A 21,933-nucleotide genomic window follows, 5' to 3' on the forward strand; every position below is an offset into this window, starting at 1 on the left:
TTTACTTTCAAAATTATTTTTCATGCTAGTCCTTGAAACAATTTAACTTACCAGTACTTACAAATCAAGAGTTGCCTCAAATCCTTCATTAAGCATGGCGTTCTCAAAAAAGTCCAAAAACTTTCTACAGAATCTGACTCAAAATTTGCATGTAAATATCTGTCAGCCCTTAGTCAACTGGTTCTGCACTCTATAATGTACCATAACATGCAGTGACAGAAATGATAGACTTGAAAAATACAGCTGTACATCCGTTGCATATGAATATAACTTAGCATTGTTCTTTTTTCAATAAATTAAAGTATCTTTAACATACACATTTCTATCTTTTGTGTTTTTTATCTTTGTATTCTGCCTACATGTTAATTTGAACTATGCATGTTCGAACTACCTATCAGCTATCACAAACGTGCTGTATTGCATCAGCTTCTATCTGTCGCTGTTACTGTGTAATTTTTAAATTGCCTTTACTTTTTGATTTACTCTCAGATTTGGCTTCCTAATTAATTGCATAGATGTACACATTCTATCAGCTTAATGTAAAATTAAATATGTTGACTAAATAATGGCCAAAATATATGAAATGCAAATTGGGACAACTGCAAGGGCACATTTTTATTGTTTGCCTATTATTTATATTCAAAAATATTTCCAAAGATCACATTTTGCAATGAATTACATAGATTACTTTTGCGGTTTCCATAATCAGGTTTTTGTGATTTGTGGGAAAACAACATAAACACCTATTTCATTTTTCTATAAAAAAAAAAAAAGACTGTTCAAAATCAAATAAACCTTACATCAGCAGTACTTTCAGTTCCTCAGTTGATTGGAAATTTCAGACACGTTAGTGCAATATATAGGGAAAGTAGTCTTGACAAGCAAAGGACTATGGTGACTAGAACTGAAAAGGAGAATACAATAACACACAAGTAGTACACTGCACCATGTAGTATATAATGGCACATTCCATGTTCCAAAACATCTTTCATACACTTAAGTTAAAATAAAAACTACAATTAAAGAAAGGAATGGCAAAAATAAAAAAATGCTTTGTCACTTACATAGCATCGTTTGGTTACAGTGCTTTCAATGCTTAAAGGCTGTGAACAAATATTTTTACAGTACATGAATGTCTAAATATAACTGATGGTCATATCAGTTTCACTAAATATTAGATAATTTACTATATCATTTAGACAGGTTAAAGCCTCTGTCTAGGGTCAACATGACTATGCAAATATGCCACATTAGGCTAGTTGGCAAACAGTTAATGGAAATAAAGATTTCATTTATGTATATGCCTGTTCAAGTTTATAGAAATAAAAGGTAACCTTCAGAACAAACAAACCTAAAAATTGACTAATATACAAATAATAAGATACAAACAACCTAAAAATTACTTCAGTTTGCAAGCCTGAAAACAATACAATCATGAACAATGTATAAGGCCATTATCTGCATTCATATCATGTATACAGTACATACCTTTACATGTTTCTTCTGGTCTTCCATTACAACATTCTTGGCAAAGAGAGAAAAAATGGATCAGAGTTTAATGGAGTTTTACTTGTTAGAACTTGATTATCATTATCATAGTTTTAAAATGATGGCCAATGCCAACCATCCACCTGAATTTTTCGATACTTACAATAGCTGCAGAGTACATCATTACAATAATTTTATGCAGTTAAATGCACCCCTCTTACATTTCAAACATCTGAAATACTTTACTTTTAAAATGGTGCCATTATCATTGAAAAAATGCCACTTTGCAAAATATTACTTATTCCCATAATTACCTTTGCCTGTCTTTCTATTGAGCTAAGTTTAAAGTAGAGTTTAAAGTATAGAGGTAGGTCCAAAGTTTGTAATCTATTTCAGAAAACACCAGGAAATATTCATAAGGCAGTGTGGCACAGTGGTCAAGGCTTTGGACTTCAAACCATAAGGTTGTGGGTCCAAATCTCACTAGTGACACTGTGCAAGTCCCCTGCCTGTGCTCCAATTGGAAAAACAAAACAAATGTAACCAATTGCATCTGAAATGTTGCAAAAGTTGATTTGTATAAAAGCATTGTCCAAACAAATAAATGGTAATGTAAATAATCATAGATCATGTGAAAAATTCACCCATAATGGGACCATTTTAAAAAAAAATGATTGGTGCTTTCTCAGTGTCATTCAGATCTTTCAAAAACATTAAAACATTCTAATTAAAATTATAAGCAAACTGGGAGGCAAAGTAATTGAATTACAAAGCATAGACATTGTAATGCAGCAATAGATTTCATTCTTGCACATTTATGGACAATCCACTCATTTCCAAAATTGCTTATTCTAGCTGCAGGGGCTGGAGCAATTCCCAAAAGTACTGGGTAAATGGAAAACGTACAATGAGCGAATATACTCATCCAGACACCCACACTCCTTTACTGTACAAGCTTACAGATGGCTTAACCTCTTTTACAGAGCTGATTGTGTGGCGATTGGGTATTTGGAGAAAGAAAAGTAAGGACAGGAATTGGGGGTTAGTACTTTTGAAAGAGACAGTATTGCTGCAATAAAGTATTTCATTGAAGGTCGCGCATGGCTCAGCAAGCATCTTGCGTGAGACGTGAACAATCACTGCGCCACCATGTTCCCATGTTTTTCTTTTATATTCAAGCGTCGCATATTTCCAATCGTAATGACATGATACATTCAAAAGTCTCACAAACCATCTTCCGTGCCGTATTTTTTTTCTGGGGCTTCCTCCTGACCTGACAGCAGCGGAAAACAGCAATACATCACCACACAGAACACACTAAATGGATGATATTCCAACTCTCTGCACATTTAGAATCCTTACATTTATACTTGATGTCACTTTCATGATGAAATGTATTAAAGTATGTATGTTACATTTTACAGATAAATCGTTAATTTAGTTTAAATAATGAATACTGTTAATAATTACACATGTGGGGGTGACACGGTGGCGGAGCAGTAGCACCTTGCGATGAGCTGATGCCTCATCGAGGGATTGTTTCTGCCTCGTGCCCAATGCTTGCTGGAATGGACACATCCCTGGATTGATGGATTTAATCATTAAACATCCTTTTCAGAGATATTGTGGTAAGGTGTCATCGGAATTTAATGGGTGTTCCAAGCAATTCACAACACAGTGAAGCCGAACCTGTTCTCACCGTGATAATATCTTGCACTGTCACCTGGTGGATTATTCCAGATTTACGTAAAATACGCGCGCAAGTATAAACAGTAAAACACTTGTGCCGCAGGAGGGTCCGCTGGATCACACGTCGCGTGAAGTATAAACATGGTCTAACAGAGCAAGCTGAATATGGGCATGTAAAGTGTGTGAAGAAGAAAGCGATTTACTCTGTGATAACAGTGATAGTTCTTCAGGAGCGGATAGTGACAGCATGACAGATTCCAGTTCAGCTGTTAGTGAAGCATATCAAGGTGATGATTTTGCACTGAATGTGCTCGGTAGATTTCAAAGCTGCCATTCACTGAATCTCTGGCACTCGAGAGAAGTATTAGATACAGATAATCCCTTACATAATTTCAGTCTGTTCACAAATGACGTCATGTTAGTTGTAATTCGGACCGAGTCCCAAGATACAGTATGTAATTAATACAGCTGCACACTCTAAGCCAAATTCCAGGCTGGATATGAATATGATGTCTTTATGATGAGCTGCCGCATTTCTTTGCGCTTCTTGTATATCAAGATGCAATTCAAACCCCTGAAGTCGGAATGTGCTGATCAACAAAACTTTTACTGTATGGACAGGAAAATCACAAGTGAGTAATGTTTCAGTTTATTCCTCAGGTGCCTGCATTTTGCTGACAATTATTCACCTGCCACTTTGCACAGGAGAAATCCTTTTTGAAAATAAAACAGCACTGATCCAGTGACTGACTAGGTCAACAAATACGATCAGCATATTGTTTCTGACCAATCACTGTTGTTTTAAGAAAGGACGTTTAAGAACGAAGTGATACAAACGTAAAATTCCTGAGTTGGTAATGTCTTTATTGTTCAATTGTATAAGTAAGTAGGTGAAGAGAGTCTGCTAACTGGTGAAAAACTGAACATACTAATGTGTTTTTATATTTATTCTGTAGTTATTAATTTATCCTTTTTAGTTTTACATTCACAGCTCAAAATACCTAATACTGTGAAAAAAATCCAGTGGCAGAATTATATTTTAAAATATTTGCCCAATTTCTCTCTCCCTCAAACTAAAACATCATACTTTTTCTTATTAACATCAGCCATGTCATATATATTGTATACCAGGGATTTTTTTTGCCTCGTATCCATGTGATGATGCGGGTTCGACTCCATGCTCCCATCTTCTGTCCGGGAGTCCTTGAACCCTGCACCGTCGGTAATGTTACCAATGAGCTCGCAGTAAGACACAACAATGGAGCAAGGGGATGGTATAAAAAGTGCAAAGTGCTTTTATTTAAAACAACAACAAAAACAATGTTCATATTAAATAAAGTGCAGTGCCTTCTAAAAAGTCTTCATTACATAAACCTCTCTATTATAAAAAGAAATCCTGTCCCCTGTCCGGATAGTCTACGATACGTGATCTTCTCGAAAGATAATTTAAAGACCCACGAGACGAAAGAGACCTGCCACGGTGCGTCTCACGGGAACATAGAACGAGAATCTTGCAAGACACACCCTACTTACAAGCAATATCCAAAAAAACAAATCAGTAGTGTAAAGGCAGTCATGCAGCACACACAGCTCCAGGGCTCTCAGTGCATATAAAGTGTATAAGGTCAATACAGTAGAAATGAATAGGGTAGAAATGAAACGTCGACGATTAAACAAAGAAGAAAGAAAAGCGTGGAGAAAAGAGACCCAAAAGCGATGGAGAGAAAAAAATGCTACAAAGAAAAACAATAATCTAGGTGCAAATTTAGAAAACGCGAGCAGCGTTATACATCCTGCAAGAAAGAATTAAATCACGCCAGGGGCCAGTAATAAAAGACAGGTATTGCTTTTACAACGTCACGCAAGACCAGGCAGTCAGCCATCATTTAAAACAAGTCAACAGACCTCTAAGCTAGCAGTTGTTTGATTGCTTTTGGCAGGCAAGCATCATGTGTTCCCAGCAAGGTAATAATCGTAAACTAAAACGAAAACGAAGACTGAAACTATTAATGAAAAAACATTTTCGTAAACTGAAATAAAATAAATAACAAAACTGAGATGAAAAACTAAAACGATACGGAACGATTACAGTAGCTTAAAAGACTAAGTGAAATAAAATAATTTCTAAAAAAAAAAATTAGTTTTCGTGATCATGTCTGAAAGAACGCGGCAGAATCTATTTTTGCATTTTCATTAACTTCCAGTCCTGCCCTGTAGGTGGTGAAATTCAGTATATAAACTTTATCTGACCAGAGGGTATCAGCGATCAACATGTCCGGAAGAAAACGACACAGCGCCGTATGGGAGTTTTTCGAATATAATGCTGAAAGCAACAACAGTAAGTGCATAGTGTTGGAGCAGGGTGCGTTGTGTGCTGTACAGATTAAAGGTAAAAACCCAACAAACCTTAAAGTGCACCTAAATAGCTATCACAAATTAGCCTACGAGATATTTCTGGGTAAAGAAAAAGAAAGGCTGAAAAGCGAGTGCAATTTAAGTATACATGCAACCTCTAGTACACATCATACAAGACAGCAGACATTAATATCGTGTTTGCAGAGGACAGCAAATTGGGGAACAAACTCAGCTGAACACCAAAAACGTGAAGACGCCCAAGTAAACTTGTTTATTGAAACTGGCATGTCTACTAGGCTGTGTGACTTGCCTTCATTCAGAAAATTTGTTTCCTCTCTTGATCCCAAATTTAGCATGCCACATGCTGCACGAATAAATGCGCTCATCGTACATAAAATGAATACAGCAACACAGCGTATCAAAGAAATGGTCCAACAAGCTCGGAAACTAACCCTTTGTATAGACGGATGGAGTAAAAAGGGTCTGATGGCTTCGTTTTTGGGAATTTCTGCATGCTTTTATCATTCACCAACAAACCAAGCACAGCATGCTTTGTTAAGTTTACGACGCATATGTCACCCACATACGGGACAAGCTTTGGCAAACGCTATCGACAGTACTCTCGATGAGTGGGACATAACAGAAGACAAGGTTATGATTATAGTGACAGACAATGGAGCAAACATAGTAAAAGCTATAGATATACTACGGAAAGAGCGGAGGCAAGGAGAATATTCTGCACAGCAGTTCATCGAGCTGGATTCAACTGAATCTGAGTCGGACTCGGATATAGAGGAAGAAGAGATGAGCGTCTCTGATCAAGGTAAGTTAAAAAATATTGGCTAAGTAGCTCAGTATATTCTGCTTGATACTTTTTGTTTCAGGCAGCAAGATTGTGGCATGTATGATAAATGGTCAGCAAACCATCCAACATGTATCCATTGTCTCTCTAGTCTGTTATATTTTGTAATAATATAACACATTAGCACATTTATACATCACATTACATTTTAATTAGTCTTGGTAAAATAGTTATAAATTATCATATTTAAAAATTATTTCTTTTGTAGTGTTATATTTATAGATTAAACTTAATAATAATAATAATAATTCTTTGAATTTATATAGCGCTTTTCTCACTACTCAAAACGCTCAGCAATTGCAGGTTAAGGGCCTTGCTTAAGGGCCCAACAGAGCAGAGTCTCTATTGGCATTTACGGGATTCGAACCGGCAACCTTCCGATTGCCAGTGCAGATCCTTAGCCTCAGAGCCGCCACTCCACCCTAATAGATGATTCTGGAGGCTGTGTGTAAAATAAATAATAAAAACTATTATTTATTTCAAAATGATTCAATGCAGCTTTAAGTTTTTTACAAGACTGAAAAAAAACAAATATATAAAATTAAATATCATGTAATAAATAATATACATAAAATCTACATTGGAGAAAAGACAAAATTGAACCAAGAAAAAACATTTCCTAAAACACATTAAGCTGAACTGTGATTTATTTGATTACTTAACAGAATCAACAGACTTCTTTGAAGACGGAGACATATCCAGGTTTCAACGTATGCCTTGTATGGCACACACACTTCAGCTTGCATTGAAAGATGCCATGAAACAATCAGGAGCCAGTTCTGCTGTTAACAAAGCCAGGAACCTTATTCATTCTGTCAGGAAATCTTCGGTAGCAAATGAGCAAATGATTAAAAGGTGTGACTTTAGCCTGTTTTATAATACTAACTGACTTGACAACAGGCTTGTCTTTATCTAAAAATCTGAGTTACAATATATATATATATATATATATATATATATTTAGTAAGTAATCCCATAGACAAATTGTTCTCAAACTCAATCCTGGGAACGCCATGTGACTGCAGGTTTTCATTACAGCCATGTTTTGTTTTTAATTGAACTCCTAGCCTAATTGAGCAGTTATTGTCCAGATTTGGTGTCCATATACAAATTATAAAACTAAGTTTGGAAAAATGTTATTAAACTGCATCAGGCATTGGTACATAGTATGGTACACAGTAACAATTTAATTTCTTTTTATCTTGGTTTTTAAGAATTTTATCATTGTCATAATTTTTCATTTCCAGTTTTTCTGGTTATGTATTCCATTATTTACTATTGTTGGAAAAGCTGTGGCAGGCAGACAGCTTTTAGCATTCAACATTGTTTGCCCCAGTGTCTGCTTATTATCATGGTACAATTAAGGGATTAAACTAGACAGAAAAAGAACAAATTAATTGGAAAATCACAAAGAATTGACCATTTGTACTATAGAAAAAGCCAATATTTCTAAATATTTTATTTAAAAAAAAAAAAAAAATCACACTTTAAAGCTTTTCTGAATATGAGAAGAGAAAATGAGGCCAGCTTATTAAATGAGATCAGTTACAGAGGTAAGATGACTCTTTGACTGTGAAACTGAACAAAACAAAATCCTGCAACCACAGTGGTGATAGATAAATAGATAGATACTTTATTAATCTTAAGGGGAAATTCACACCAATAGTGACTAATAATAATAATAATAATAGTGGCTTTGACCAAAATTATCATTTACTTATTCTATGATGCACTAAGAATAAGTGATTATTTTGTTTAAACTTCTTACCTTTTCATTACAATGACATTATTCTCTGTTTGTTTCTAAAGGTGTGGCCGAACACTGATTCGTGACTGCCCCACACGGTGGAACAGTACACTTGACATGCTGAAGCGACTTCTGGAAACTAAAGCTACACTTAATGAGGTTCTTGATGAACTCGGGATAGATACACTGTTGACCAGTGATTGGGCCAAGTTGGAAAACCAACTTAAAGTATTGGAGCCATTTGGCATGCACACAGATCAGCTTCAAACAGATAGCCAGTCTCTGTCAGAGGTGATACCTTCCCTGCTAAACCTGGAGGCACATCTCCAGTCAACTAGTGGAGAGAAAAATTTGGCACAAGCTCTTCTCAAGTGTTTGCGCCAACGTTTTACATGTCTGTTAGATCCCATTAGTGACTAATTTGATCCAGTCCCTGCAGCCGCATGTCTAATGGATCCAACTGTCTCTCTAACCCTACAGTCTCCTGAACTAATATCTTTGAAAAGAACAGCAGAGTTATTTGTATTGACCGAGGCAGCGAAACACAATCACACCATAGAAGCACAACAAGATGAGTCTACACAAACAGTAGCCGTTTCAGCAAACATTACAGTCCTTCAGAAATACAAGTACTTGGCTAATAAAATAAATAGCTTAAACCCTGAAAACCAGCCTAGGCCATCTGAAAGTGCTCCACTTGAAATGCAGAAATATCAGGAGGAGGTTAGGCAGGGGGATTTTACTGGAAATCCTCTTCAGTTCTGGCAAGCCAGGGTGGCTGTGTATCCTAAACTTAGCCCTGTGGCTTTGGACCTTGTGTGTGCCCCGGCCTCACAAGCATTTGTTGAACGCATATTTTCAGTTTGTGGACAGTTGTCATCTGGATTGCGAAACAGAATGACCATTTCTCTAGAGCACAGAGTTTTCTTGAAAATTAACAGAAAGATGTATAATTGAATCAGTCAGGCTGTTTTGTATCACTGTTATGGTGGGGCTTTAGTAAATTGTGCAAAGGAGAAAGAAGCATTTGTTTCAATTATACCATTTAAATTAGGATTACTATTTTGCATGCAAAACTGCAGTGTGTTCCACAGTCAGTTCAAATTCAGTATCTGGGTTTATTTTTGTTTGTTTTTTAACAGGACATACCTATAGGTTTCTACTGACATTAAATAAATGTTATTTCCAAAATTATTAAGTCTACAGTTCTCTCATTGTGGCACAAAAATTAACCTCCACAAAATTGCTTTAACCATACTATAATTACTAAAACTAAAACTGAAACTAAATATATATAAAAATAAAATAAAAATGACTTTGTAAAATAAAAACTAAACTAAAACTAAAAATATGGCATGAAGGCTAACTAAAACTAAATTAAAACTAAAATTAAGACCTGAAGTAATATAAAAATAAAAACTAGCAAAAAAAGTCAAAACTATAATAACTCTGGTTCCCAGCTCTTAAAACAGTGATATGCTACAGGCAGAAGAGGCAGCTAGCAAGCAGCAAAAAGACAGCAAATGATCCAAAGGCATATCCTTAGCGTACGTTCAGCCGCAACACACTTCACAACACGAGCAGTATTATATGTCTGGGAAGAAAGAGATGTAACCACGCACGTGGCCGAAAACAAAGGTCAAGTATTGTTTTTACAAAAGTTTTTAAAGTAAAAGTGAAAATAATACATATGTAACAATTCACAAGAAAATAGCAATCTCTTTAAATTGTAGATTGCCTGCCTAAGGTAAAGTCATCCCTGATGAATGGGGACGTGGGAATGAGGGGTCCTTTCATTGGATTAGCGCTATTTCAGATGTGGAATGGCAAAATGGGGGAGGCAGCTTGATGAATGAGGTCTCCAGGACTTAAAACAAATCCAAATCATATTATGTGATATCATCTAATGTGAAATTCTACTCCGTACTTATAGAATTTTTATTTTTATACTGTATTGAGGATTTATTCTGTGCTATGTATTGTACTGTACGGTTCAGAATTAAAAGACAATGAGGAAAATGACAAAGTAGAACTTCATAAAGACGTTTACAAACGTTGGTGCTAAACACATGCAGGGCAGGTTAGAGACTATGAAACCAGTGAAATTAGAAAGGCTCAAAAAAAAAAAAAAAAAAAAAATGGAGCTATACACATGTGGAGAAAGTTAAAGGATATGAAAGTAGGAAAATTAGAAAATATAAAAAAAAGAAAGATCGCAGTAGTGCAAACAAACAAACTACCTCATTTAACTATGCACCAGTCTAACTTTGGTTTTGCACAATAACTACTACACTATTGCACCTTAACACTTAATTCTACTTTATTCACATAATTTTACTTATTTATTATGTTCTACTATACTGTTATCTTTCAATCTATGACTTTTTGTTAATCTGATATTCTAACTTTACAGTTTTTGATAAGCGGATCAGGATGCATTTCACTGCGTGTTGTCCTGTATAACTATGCATGTGACAAATAAAGAATCTTGAGAATTTCAAAAACGGAGTTTACCGCACATGCATTTATTGGTTACTTTGTTAGTGTATATATATTTATCTGTCTGCTTATTTAAAAAGCTACATTAACCCCAGGAGTCAAAAACGTTCTGTCTAGCCCTTGTACAAAAACCTAGACAAAAGCTGGGGTATCACCTTGGTAACCCCATGTACTTTTGGAACTGTGAGAGGAAAATAGCACGACTTTACAGACAGAAGTCCAATGCAGAACTCTACTTACTATTTTACTTTTTAAAAAAAAATTATTAACTGCTGATGATATAGATCGTTTTGTCTGTGCTGAAATTCCAAAGAGAGAAACCTGTCCTGACCTCATTAAGATTCAGCATATTGGGACTCGCAAGATTACAAATATTGTTTTTACAGAAGTTCTGAAATAAAAGTGAAACTAATGAAATAGCAACAATTCAAAGAAAAAAAAATCTTAAAAGTGTGTATCCGGAAAACCAAACACAGGGGTTGGCGAGCGAAGCGAGCAGGGGGCGAAGCCCCCTAGTAATCCATAAAACAATAGTGAAAAGTGGAGGTTAAAATCCATTAGAAAAAATCTTTAAAACGACGACGTTAAATAACGCAGGAAGCAATCTTTTAAAACCAAAACAGCCCGGTGTCTTCTTTCCTCTGGCAACTCCCCTGCTTCTCCCGTTTGGGCTTCTCAATAGGGGAGTCGTCCTACCTGCAGATGACCTTCTCTCTACCTGCTTCAGCTGATCGGATCACCTCACCGACCCCTGGCTCCGGTAGGCTCATCCATACAGCGACTTGGGTTCCACAGCAACCAGGGCACCCACGCTGGGGAATACACACCCCAAGTTCCGACTCCCGCTGCCTTCCGCGGCCTTATGTGGAGAGTCATCTGCCTTCCGGTCACTCCCACTCTTCGCTATTAACTCAGCAGGAGCGACCACTACAACTACTCCCCAGGTGTTGGCCCAACACCCAGGCTCCTTGTTCAGCTGCACGCGAGCCTTCACTCACTCGCTCTCCCGCACCGGCTTTCTCTCTCTCTCTCCCTTGCTTCCTGCTTTCTTCCTGCAACCTCCGTTTCTTTCTTTCCTTTCTTCTCTCTCTTTAGCCGACTCGCACTTCTATTTATGAAGGGAACGTGGTAGTTGCAGCGATCAGCACCTCCTGGGAACAATTATGGATGTGGACCGCCTCTCACCTGTGCACGTAGCTGAGAAACGCCCACGCCACGAACTCCTCAGGAACCGCTTCGGCCACACACCACCACGCCCCCTTGCTAAGCCGCGAGTACGGTGATTATTTATTAAAACTGGCCTTTTTAAACGGGAGCTGTGGACCCGCTATACCACAATCCAAAGCAGCTAGGATAGGCTTCAGGTTTCCTGCAATCCTGCTCTAGATAAGCAGGTTTAAAAAATGTACATATCGCTCCTAATCTCAGATCCTGTTTCTATCATTTTGTGGCTGTCCACACTCGAATTACCTGTTTTTACTCTGCTCATTAAGGGTTTAATGTTCTTATGCACGAGCTATTCAAGTCTCACTACCCTTTGACACTACATGCTTGTTTTTCTTTGTTTCCCTCAATGCGTGTAAGTGGTGTCTGCACACTGGTTCAAGCCTAAGAGCCCTGTTCTTCCTAAGCCCCAATGTTTTCATGATCACACTTGTAAGAAACTATTTTCTGATTTTTGATATCTTGCGGGTGGAAAAATTCTGTCTACAAATTTTATATGCCTGAGAAGGAATCAGAGATTAGTAGGGTTGATCTATACTAATAAAAGGCAAAGCCCTCACTGACTCACTGACTGACTGACTCATCACTAATTCTGCAACTTCCCGTGTAGGTGGAAGGCTGAAATGTGGCAGGCTGATTCCTTACAGCTTACTTACAAAAGTTAGGCAGGTTTCATTTCGAAATTCAACGCATAATGGTCATAACTGGAACCTTTTTTTTCACAATATACTGTAATGGACGGCAGCTCGATGGCCGTGGGAGGAGGAGTTGAGTGTCACGTCATCACGCCTCCCACGTAATCACATGAAAAGACTGAGAACGCAGTAGGGACAAATGAAGGAGGAGCCGCAAACAGCGAAGAACAAAAAATTCATTAAACAATTGAGAAGGGAGCGAGTGAAGCATACAAGCATGTTCATAAGGGAAACAAAGCACGGTGTAAAATGTAAGTTTAAATTAAGTTTATAGAAACGCTCCCGCTGCGGATTGCAATAACATATTCGCGAGATAAAAGTTTAATGAGAAGACACGAGGTATAAACGAACCACACGCCGTAACGCAACGTTAGGGGCAACAGTTTCAACCATTCTATGATCTGCCTCTCGCAACTGAAAGACGGCACATGGCGGATGTTAGCCGACTTGCTGACCGCAACGTTTGGGGCTTCAACTCTGGCGCTGACGATATTCGATTCTCGAGAGGGGATGCAGTGAGTGTGTATGCCTGATGAGCCCAGAATTAAGGAGAAACACGTGTCGCATACTCTTTGCATTATTTGAAAGTAAACTATTAAAACCATTCTATGATCAGCTTCTGGGAACAGAAAGAGGGCACGTGGCGGATGTAAGGCGACTTCCTGATCAACCACAAGCGTAACCTGGCAGGTAACCATCCATACAGTCAGATTGTGATTCAAAAAACGAATGCCATGAATTTAATTACCACGATCTACATACTGTCAAATAAACGAAACACACGCCGTAGCGGGACAGCTGTGAAAAGCGAGGTTCACAAAAAAACAGATCCTTAACAAATTGTTATTGGTATATTTTCGATCCGTTTAAAAAGGTTTTACTTTCTTCTTAAAAAATTAAAAGCAGTACTTCGCCGCAATGAAGCGCGAGAATTTGGCTATATATATCTGCTTCTCACAATTAAAAGTGGGCACGTGGCTGATTTTAGACGACTTCATGACCAAACATAAGTGTTACCTGCCAGGTAGGGTTACCACTTTTAATACAAAAAAATAAGGGACGCATACTGCAGCGGGTGCCACATCCCAGTGCCAACAGTTTGCAGACTCTACTTAAAAGACCCGCCCTCCTCACTGGATACTTAAAAAGACCAATCAAACTAACGATGGCATCAAGTATTACCCAATCAAAAGTAGGAAAGGAGGCATCTTCATAAAATGCGTGTGGGATGATTTGCATGAGACGCTGCTTTAAAAAAAATGATAAAAAAAATACGGGACAAATTCCGTCCCGTATTGATTCAAAACGGGACGCGCAATTTCATTCTCAAATACGGGACGATTCCGTATTTTAAAGGACGGGTAGCAACCCAACAGTGCCAGGTAACCACCCATACAATCGGATTGTGATTCAGACTAGGAATGCAATTACCCTGATCTACATACAAGGCAAAAGTCTTGCAACATTCAAAGATGATGGCTTGGGATAAGTACACCATAGAACATAAGAGAGCTTATGAAGCCTTGAACCGAAAAAAGCAAGATCTCAGAGATCGTAAAAAAAAAATAGGAGGTAATGTCGTTTTACTCGCTGTAGATTTTAGTCAAACATTACCAGTTATTTCACGAGAGAGACCAGCAGATGAACTCAACGCGTGTTTAAAATCCATGCTTCTCCAACGCTCGGTTATATGTCGCATGTTCTCGGGTAGGTGCACCAAAAAATGTATACATTTAAGCATGTAATGAGCAAACAAAAAATGAGGTATACCCGAAGGCACTGCAGTAGTACTTAATGTAACTTTACTTCTTAAATGTTAATGTTTTACTGTTTAATAATTTATACGCTTCTTATATGTTGTTCAAATTCTTTTATCAAAATACCAGTGACAGCGCAATGCACGATAACGTGGAGTGAATACACCATACGCATCCGCCCACGGCCGCCCTGGTGTGCGCAGATAGGAGTTGATTCTACAATAAAATAAAATAAAGATAAAAACCCAGGATTGTTTCCTGCCTTGTACCCTGTGTTGGCTGGGATTGGCTCCAGCAGACCCCCGTGACCCTATGTTCGGATTCAGCGGGTTGGAAAATGGATGGATGGATGGATAAAAAGAGTAATACAATCATCACCCATAAAGCGGATAGTAGACGTGACGTTCTATATGTGTACCAGATTTCAAGTCAATAGGTGAAACGGTTTGCGAGGTACAGGTGATTTAAAATCCTGGACAGACAAACGAATAGCCACGGTAGCACATTACAGAAGAAGATTTTACGGTTTAATAATTTATATTTATATGAAATGTGCTTCTTATATATTACTTCATATACTCATATGATAATGATCTTAATGTTGTTTATATTGATTTCTATGTTATTGAAACTGCATGTATGTGTGTATATGTATGTATATATATATACTAGCAAAATACCCGCGCTTCGCAGCGGAGAAGTAGTGTGTTAAAGAGGTTATGAAAAAGTAAAGGAAACATTTTAAAAATAACGTAACATGATTGTCAATGTAATTGTGTTGTCATTGTTATAAGTGTTGCTGTCATATATATATACATATACACATATAACACACTACTTCTCTGCTGCGAAGCGCGGGTATTTTGCTATATATATATATATATATATATATATATATATATATATTTCTCTTCCATTCATATACAGATATATATTATATATATACACACACACACACACATACATACACATATATATACACACATATATATACACATACAGATTATATATATATGTGTGTGTGTGTATATATATATATATATATATATATATATATATATATATATATATATATGAAAGGACGCGCTCTCTTTGATATATGCACATACTAAATCGACAGGACACACATTCAACTGGGACAACGTAAAAGTAAAATTTAAGGCCAGTACAAAAAGCGCCAGAGAGTTGGCCGAGTCTTGGCTATCAGATGAAAATGCCATCAACAGACACTTGGACATAAACCCAGCATATGCCAACTTAAGAAGGACATATGCACTTTAATTAAACGATACACCACCCCCCCCCCCTTTGATCATACTGACTTAGTCACCTCCACCCACCCCCCACTGAATGTGTTGCTATATATTGCCTTTGATTCTTGTAAGTCTAAGCATTATCCTCTGATGAAGACCCCTGACAGGGGTTGAAAGCTCAGGAATAAAACTATTTTATGATACGTGATTCGTTTTTTCTCCCTTTGTGGATCTCCAACTGCAAATATGCAAACCGTATCACAGACCTTCTCTTCCATTCATATATAGTGTTCATTTTTTAATCAGCAGTCAGAGGACATACATTTTACGGCTCTGCAGCAGCCATGGAAATGAGTGTCCCGACCATGTGGATGAGATAAGCGTTTTCATTCCAATAGTTTTAATGACTCACATGGCGGAGGTGAAATTTGAGTTCAACAACAAAGCCTTTCCCATGGATTTTTTTTTCCTTTTTTATCCCCAGGAAAAACCACCTGTGCAAATGTTTAAGAGCAAGCTATCACTTATAGCATGACAATGGATTGCTACATTTATTTTAACGAGCAGTCTTTTAAATGTCTGTAAAGTGTTACTGGGTGTCGAGCAATGTATTATTATTACTGATATTTTACTAAATCTTACTATCCATGTTTCTTTGTTGATGAGCCCCGTTGAAGAATTTTTTGGCAACAGAACAGTAAACACGCCAAAACGACTGAAAATACAACTGACGACTGGTATTTTTCGATATCATTTTAACAAAGTTTACTGTCTGCCCTGAATCACAGAGCACCTTGGTAAAACGTCAATAGCGTTTAATATACTTGCAGCCTTAGAACGCAGACATCAGGACATCGCTGCGCGTGCATGTTTAATAACAAGATATGACAGCATTTTGCACAGAGCATGCATTAAAACAAAAGACAAGCGGCGCGCAAAGGCACGCGAACAAGAGGAGTTCCACAGCAATCACATCTCAGTGCACCTAAGAGAAGGGACACTGAATTCTACGAGGCACAGATATTTTAGAGCACCGGTTCAAATATATATTGATTGATTAAGATCAGTGATTTTCAACGGTTCACAGGTGTGGCGTAAGATTTTTTTAAGCAAACTAATTAAAGACTTCTTTGAAGAAATATGACAAAAAATAAGTCTACGATGCAGATTCTATACCATTTTGTATGATTTTTTATATCATTATATTAAATGAAATGCTGCCAATAAGGAATAATAGAAATCACCTTGCTGCTTTCTAACTTTGACGAACTAAAGTTTTATTAGGTGAAAAAAATGATCGCCCGTGACAGATACACTTAATCAGTTGTGTGTGCGACCTACGATTTGTGACTTTGAGTGTGTGTGTGTTGTGTGTGTGTACGTGCGTGTGTGTGGTTTTGCCAGTTTTACAATAAAAACAGACATCAGTTATTTGTGAAGCAGGAATATTCTGATCATTCTGATCCTTGATCACTGATAAACATTCAGAAGAAACAGCGCTATTGCAGTGTTTTCCTCCATAACATCCTTTCAGCAAACAGGACTAATGTCCCTGCTGAAACAGATCGCCCTTTAATGAAATGCTGCCAATACGGAATAACAGAAATCACCGGGCGGCTTTCGGTTAATGATAAACCAGCGTCTCTTGATGATCGCCCCTGACACATACACTTAATCAGTAGTATGTGGGACCCACGATTTGTGAGTTTAAGTGTGTGCGCGTGCGTGTACTTGCGTGTGTGTGCACGTGTGTCGTTTTGTCAGTTTTACTATAAAAACAGTTAAACGTCAGTTATTTGTGAAGCAGGAATATTCTGGTCATTTTGATCCGTGATCAACATTTTAAAGAAACAAAGCAACTCCATTGTTTTCCTCCATAACATCCTTTCAGCAAATGGGACTAAGTTCCTTGCTGAAGCATATCGCCCTTTAATGAAATGCTGCCAATGCGGAATAACAGATATCACCGTGCGGCTTTCGGTCACTGATAAACCAGTGTCTCATGAGGTGAAAAAATGGGACATACTGCGGTTGCGATCAATGCTTTCCGGTAACTCGGCTTTTGAGAAGAATCTGTCATGGGAGGGACAAGAGGGAGCGAGTGAGGCGGGTTCAATGAGCCGGGGCGGGACGGAGCTGGGCGAAGAGGCGGGTATCTGTGCAAGTGTTTTAAATAATGAAAGGAAAAAAAAAGTGCTTTGAAATCGAGGACCCCCAACCAAGAGGGCTTACAAAACAAAACGCGACAGACAGGCATATGCTACTTGCATAAAATATGCACAATAATTACAACAGTGTTGAAGCAATGATGAAGTGAAAGGGAGATGCTAAACATGGGTGGCCACGTTGTGCCTGCCCGTAAATCCCAAACAATGTATATATTTGAACAGATCTATCTGAACCAATATATATATATGAACGGATGTATCTGAACAGATGTATATATTTAAACCAATCTATTTAAACCAATATATATATATCGAAATCAATGCATATCAACCAATATATATATATCGAAACCAATGTATATATTTGAACGGATGTATTCAAACCGATGTATATATATCAGAATGGATCTATGCAAACCAATTTATATATATCTCAACCAATGTATTTAAACCGATATATATATGTGACCGGATGTATTCAAACCGATGTATACATCTGAACCAATGTATCCCAACCAATGTATATATGTGAACCGATATATATATCTGAACGGATGTATTAAAACCAATGTATATATTCAAACCAATGTATCCGAACCGATATATACATCTAAACCAATGTATATATTTACTAACAAATCTTTTTTTCCTGAACGGCCCCTCATAAGATATATATATATATATATATATCTATATAGATATATAATATATATATATATATATATATATATATATATATATATCTCTATATATATATATATTATATATCTCTATATATATATCTATAGAGTAGCAAAATACCCGCATTTCGCAGCAGAGAAGTAGTGTGTTAAAGAGGTTATGAAAAAGTAAAGGAAACATTTTAAAAATAACGTAACATGATTGTCAATGTAATTGTGTTGTCATTGTTATGAGTGTTGCTGTCATATATATATACACACATATATTATATAGCAAAATACCCGCGCTTCGCAGCGGAGAAGTAGTGTGTTAAAGAGGTTATGTAAACATATAAATATACATATATACATATATATACATATCTACATCTACATATCTACATATACATATACACATCCACATATACATATATATATATACACATACATATATATATATATATACACATATATATATATATACATACATATATATATATATATATATATACACATATATATATATATACATACATATATATATATACATACATATATATATATATATATATATATATATATATATATACACACATATATATATATATATATATATACACACATATATATATATATATATACACACATATACAAATTTACATATCTACATTATATATATATATATATATATATATATATATATATATATATATATATCTATCTACTTATTAGCTCCTGTATTTAGGATATAGCGGGTTGGATAATGGATGGATGGACATCTGTATGCAAAGCCCGATTTGCCCGTTTTCATTTTTTTTCTTTCTTCAGTAATATTTCAGTAAACCCGGAGCTTGTCAGTTCAAATCCTGGTACTGACACCACTGTGTGACCCTGAGGAAGTCACTTCACCTGCCTGTGCTGCAAAAAACAAAAGGAATGTAACAAATTGTACCTCAGGTGTTGCAAGTTGCTGGAATAAAGGCATAAGTAAAATAGATAAATATGTATTATACACATAGGAACTATTCATTTATTTTCAGTTAAGTCATCTGCAGCAAACTTTTATAAATGAGGGTTTCTCATTTTTAGATAGTGCAAACTGTTTCTTCTTCATTGACGTTTTCTCTTGGAGAGGTTTTTTCATTTCATTGAAAATTAAAGCAGCAGCTGCCAAAATATGTAGCTTTCTTATTAATTTTTCAACATTGTGTAAAATAAATGTATAAAGTAACATAAAAGGTTTAAATACTGGTTATCCTTTTACACTAAAATATTACTAAAGAGATACAAAAAAAGTAAAATGGATATGTTCTTTTTCTTTAAGGAGATTAAAAATTACTGAAGAAAGAAAAAAAAAAATTAAACAGCCAAATGGGGCTATGCATACGAACTTAAAAGATTTAAATAAAACAGAAATATATACCTTTATTTTTAATTGCTTAACTTGTGGAGGGTGTATCCTGTAGCAAAGCCCTAACTTTTTTCGTGAAAGCCCGTTTCAGTCATTAAGTCTTAAAAAAAGGTGTAAAGATATTGACAATAAGCTAAGCAAACCCAGGAAGACATGGAATCGTTTAAATCAAGTATCATTACAACTTCCTTTCTTAAAGAGAAGTAAGGCACTACTTATAAGCTTACATATTTATATATAGACATACATATATATATCTATATCCGAAGCCGTGCAAGCACACTCTTGAGAATGCAACGTATAGTTGTACAGAAGAAAAGCAATCCTGCCTCAAATGAATGGCAACCTTTTGTAGGTCTATGAACTTAATTTAAACTTTAGGTTTACACAGTGCTTTCTTTCCGAAGTACCTGCACTCATGAATATGTCTGTATGTGTCAGTCGGTCAAATCCATGCGCTTCGCACCGGCGAAGTACCGCTTTTAAATTTTTATTAAGAAGAAAAGAAAACCTTTTTCAATTGAGGGAAAATATACTAATAACAGTTTGTTAAGGATCTGTTTTTTTGTGAAGCTGCCTTCACTCGAGTGATCACTTCGACCTGACTTGCTGGCCAACTATAAGCGTTACCTGGTAGGTAACCACCCATACAATCAGATTGTGAATCAGACTACGAATGCCGTGAATGTAATTACCCCGATCTACATGTTGTCAAATAAACGAACCACACGCCGTGGCGCGGAATGTAATTACCCCGATCTACATGTTGTCAAATAAACGAACCACATGCCATGGCGCAATTTTAGGGTCTTTGCCTGTAGCGCTGACGTCCGAGGTTCGATTCCCGTAAGGGAGTGAAGTGAGTGGCTGGTTACCTACCAGGTAACGCTTATGGTTGGCCAGCAAGTGAGGTAACATCAGCCACGGTGCCTTCAGTTGTGAGAAGCAGATCATAGAATGATTGAAAATAGTTTACTGTCAAATAATGCAAAGAGTACGCGACACGTCTTTCCCCCTTATTCTTGGCTCATCAGGCGTACACACTCACTGCACTCGCTTACGGTAATCGAACCTCGGACGTAAGCGCTAGAGGGGCTTTGCAGCGGTGAAGTATTGCTTTTAAATTTTAATTAAGAAGAAAAGAAAACCTTTTTGAATTAAGTCTTAAAAAGAGGTGTAAAGATATTGACAATAAGCTACGCAAACCCACCAAGAAATGCAATCGTTTAAATGAAGGCGCGAGTCGAAAAACACCATCCCATAATATTAGTTAACGATTAACACATTTCTATATGTATTGTAAGCATACAATACAACTGATAATATGTTGCGCTTATTTATCTGGTGTACCGACATTTTTGTGCGTTTAACGTCTGAAATCTAACGTGGTTTGTGCCCTTCAGAATGAAAACAGTTTGCATTTATCTTTTTAGTAAAAGGGGAGCTTTTAAGCCTGAGAAATCACCCCGTAAATACACACGTTTAATTGAACATGTGTTAATATGTATGCTTACACAGTATTAAAAGACAGTGAACAACGTCATTTACCTTTGTTCCCGCGTTTGATAAAAGGCGAGCTTTTAAGCCTGAGAAATCACCCCGTAAATGCACACGTTTAATTGCACATGTGTTAATATGTAATATGTGTAATATGTTAATATGTAATATGTGTGTGTATATATCTCTCTGTATGTGTATATATTAGTGTGTGTATACATCTGTATGTGTATATATATATGTGTGTATGTGTATATATATGTGTGTATATATATATATCTGTATGTGTATATATACAGTATATGTGTGTGTATATATCTGTATGTGTGTGTATATCTATGTGTATATATATATATATATATATATATATATATAGATATCTGTATGTGTATATATATATATGTGTGTGTGTATATATATCTGTATGTGTTTATATATCTGTATGTATATATGTGTGTGTGTGCGCGCGTGTGTGTGTGTATGTGTGTGTGTATATATATATATATATATATATATATATATATATATATATATATGTTGATATATTATATATATATATATATATATATATATATATATATATATATAATGTGGATGTGTATATGTGTATATATATATATGTAGATATG

General features: G+C 36.4%; 2 protein-coding genes across 2 annotated transcripts in view; one reads left to right on the forward strand and one right to left on the reverse strand.

Moving 5' to 3' along the window:
• abcb8 (ATP-binding cassette, sub-family B (MDR/TAP), member 8) overlaps positions 1-21,933 on the reverse strand; it is an 842,402-nt gene that overhangs the window by 194,169 nt on the left and 626,300 nt on the right. The window lies entirely within an intron of this gene.
• On the forward strand, positions 6,958-9,152 carry LOC127528372 (zinc finger BED domain-containing protein 4-like). The gene is made up of 2 exons (XM_051928907.1): positions 6,958-7,249; positions 8,204-9,152. Exons 1-2 carry the CDS (start codon positions 7,107-7,109, stop codon positions 8,559-8,561), a joined length of 501 nt encoding a protein of 166 aa, XP_051784867.1. The 5' UTR covers positions 6,958-7,106; the 3' UTR covers positions 8,562-9,152.

The sequence above is a fragment of the Erpetoichthys calabaricus genome, chromosome 6 (genome assembly GCF_900747795.2).
Source record: "Erpetoichthys calabaricus chromosome 6, fErpCal1.3, whole genome shotgun sequence".
Taxonomy (NCBI): Eukaryota; Metazoa; Chordata; class Cladistia; order Polypteriformes; family Polypteridae; genus Erpetoichthys; species Erpetoichthys calabaricus.

Bases quoted from the DNA above. Each gene is read 5' to 3' on its own strand.
- LOC127528372 (XM_051928907.1), top strand. From the start codon at position 7,107: ATGCCTTGTATGGCACACACACTTCAGCTTGCATTGAAAGATGCCATG. The intron at 7,250-8,203 runs GTGTGACTTTAG...TTGTTTCTAAAG, and splicing joins AATGAGCAAATGATTAAAAG to GTGTGGCCGAACACTGATTC.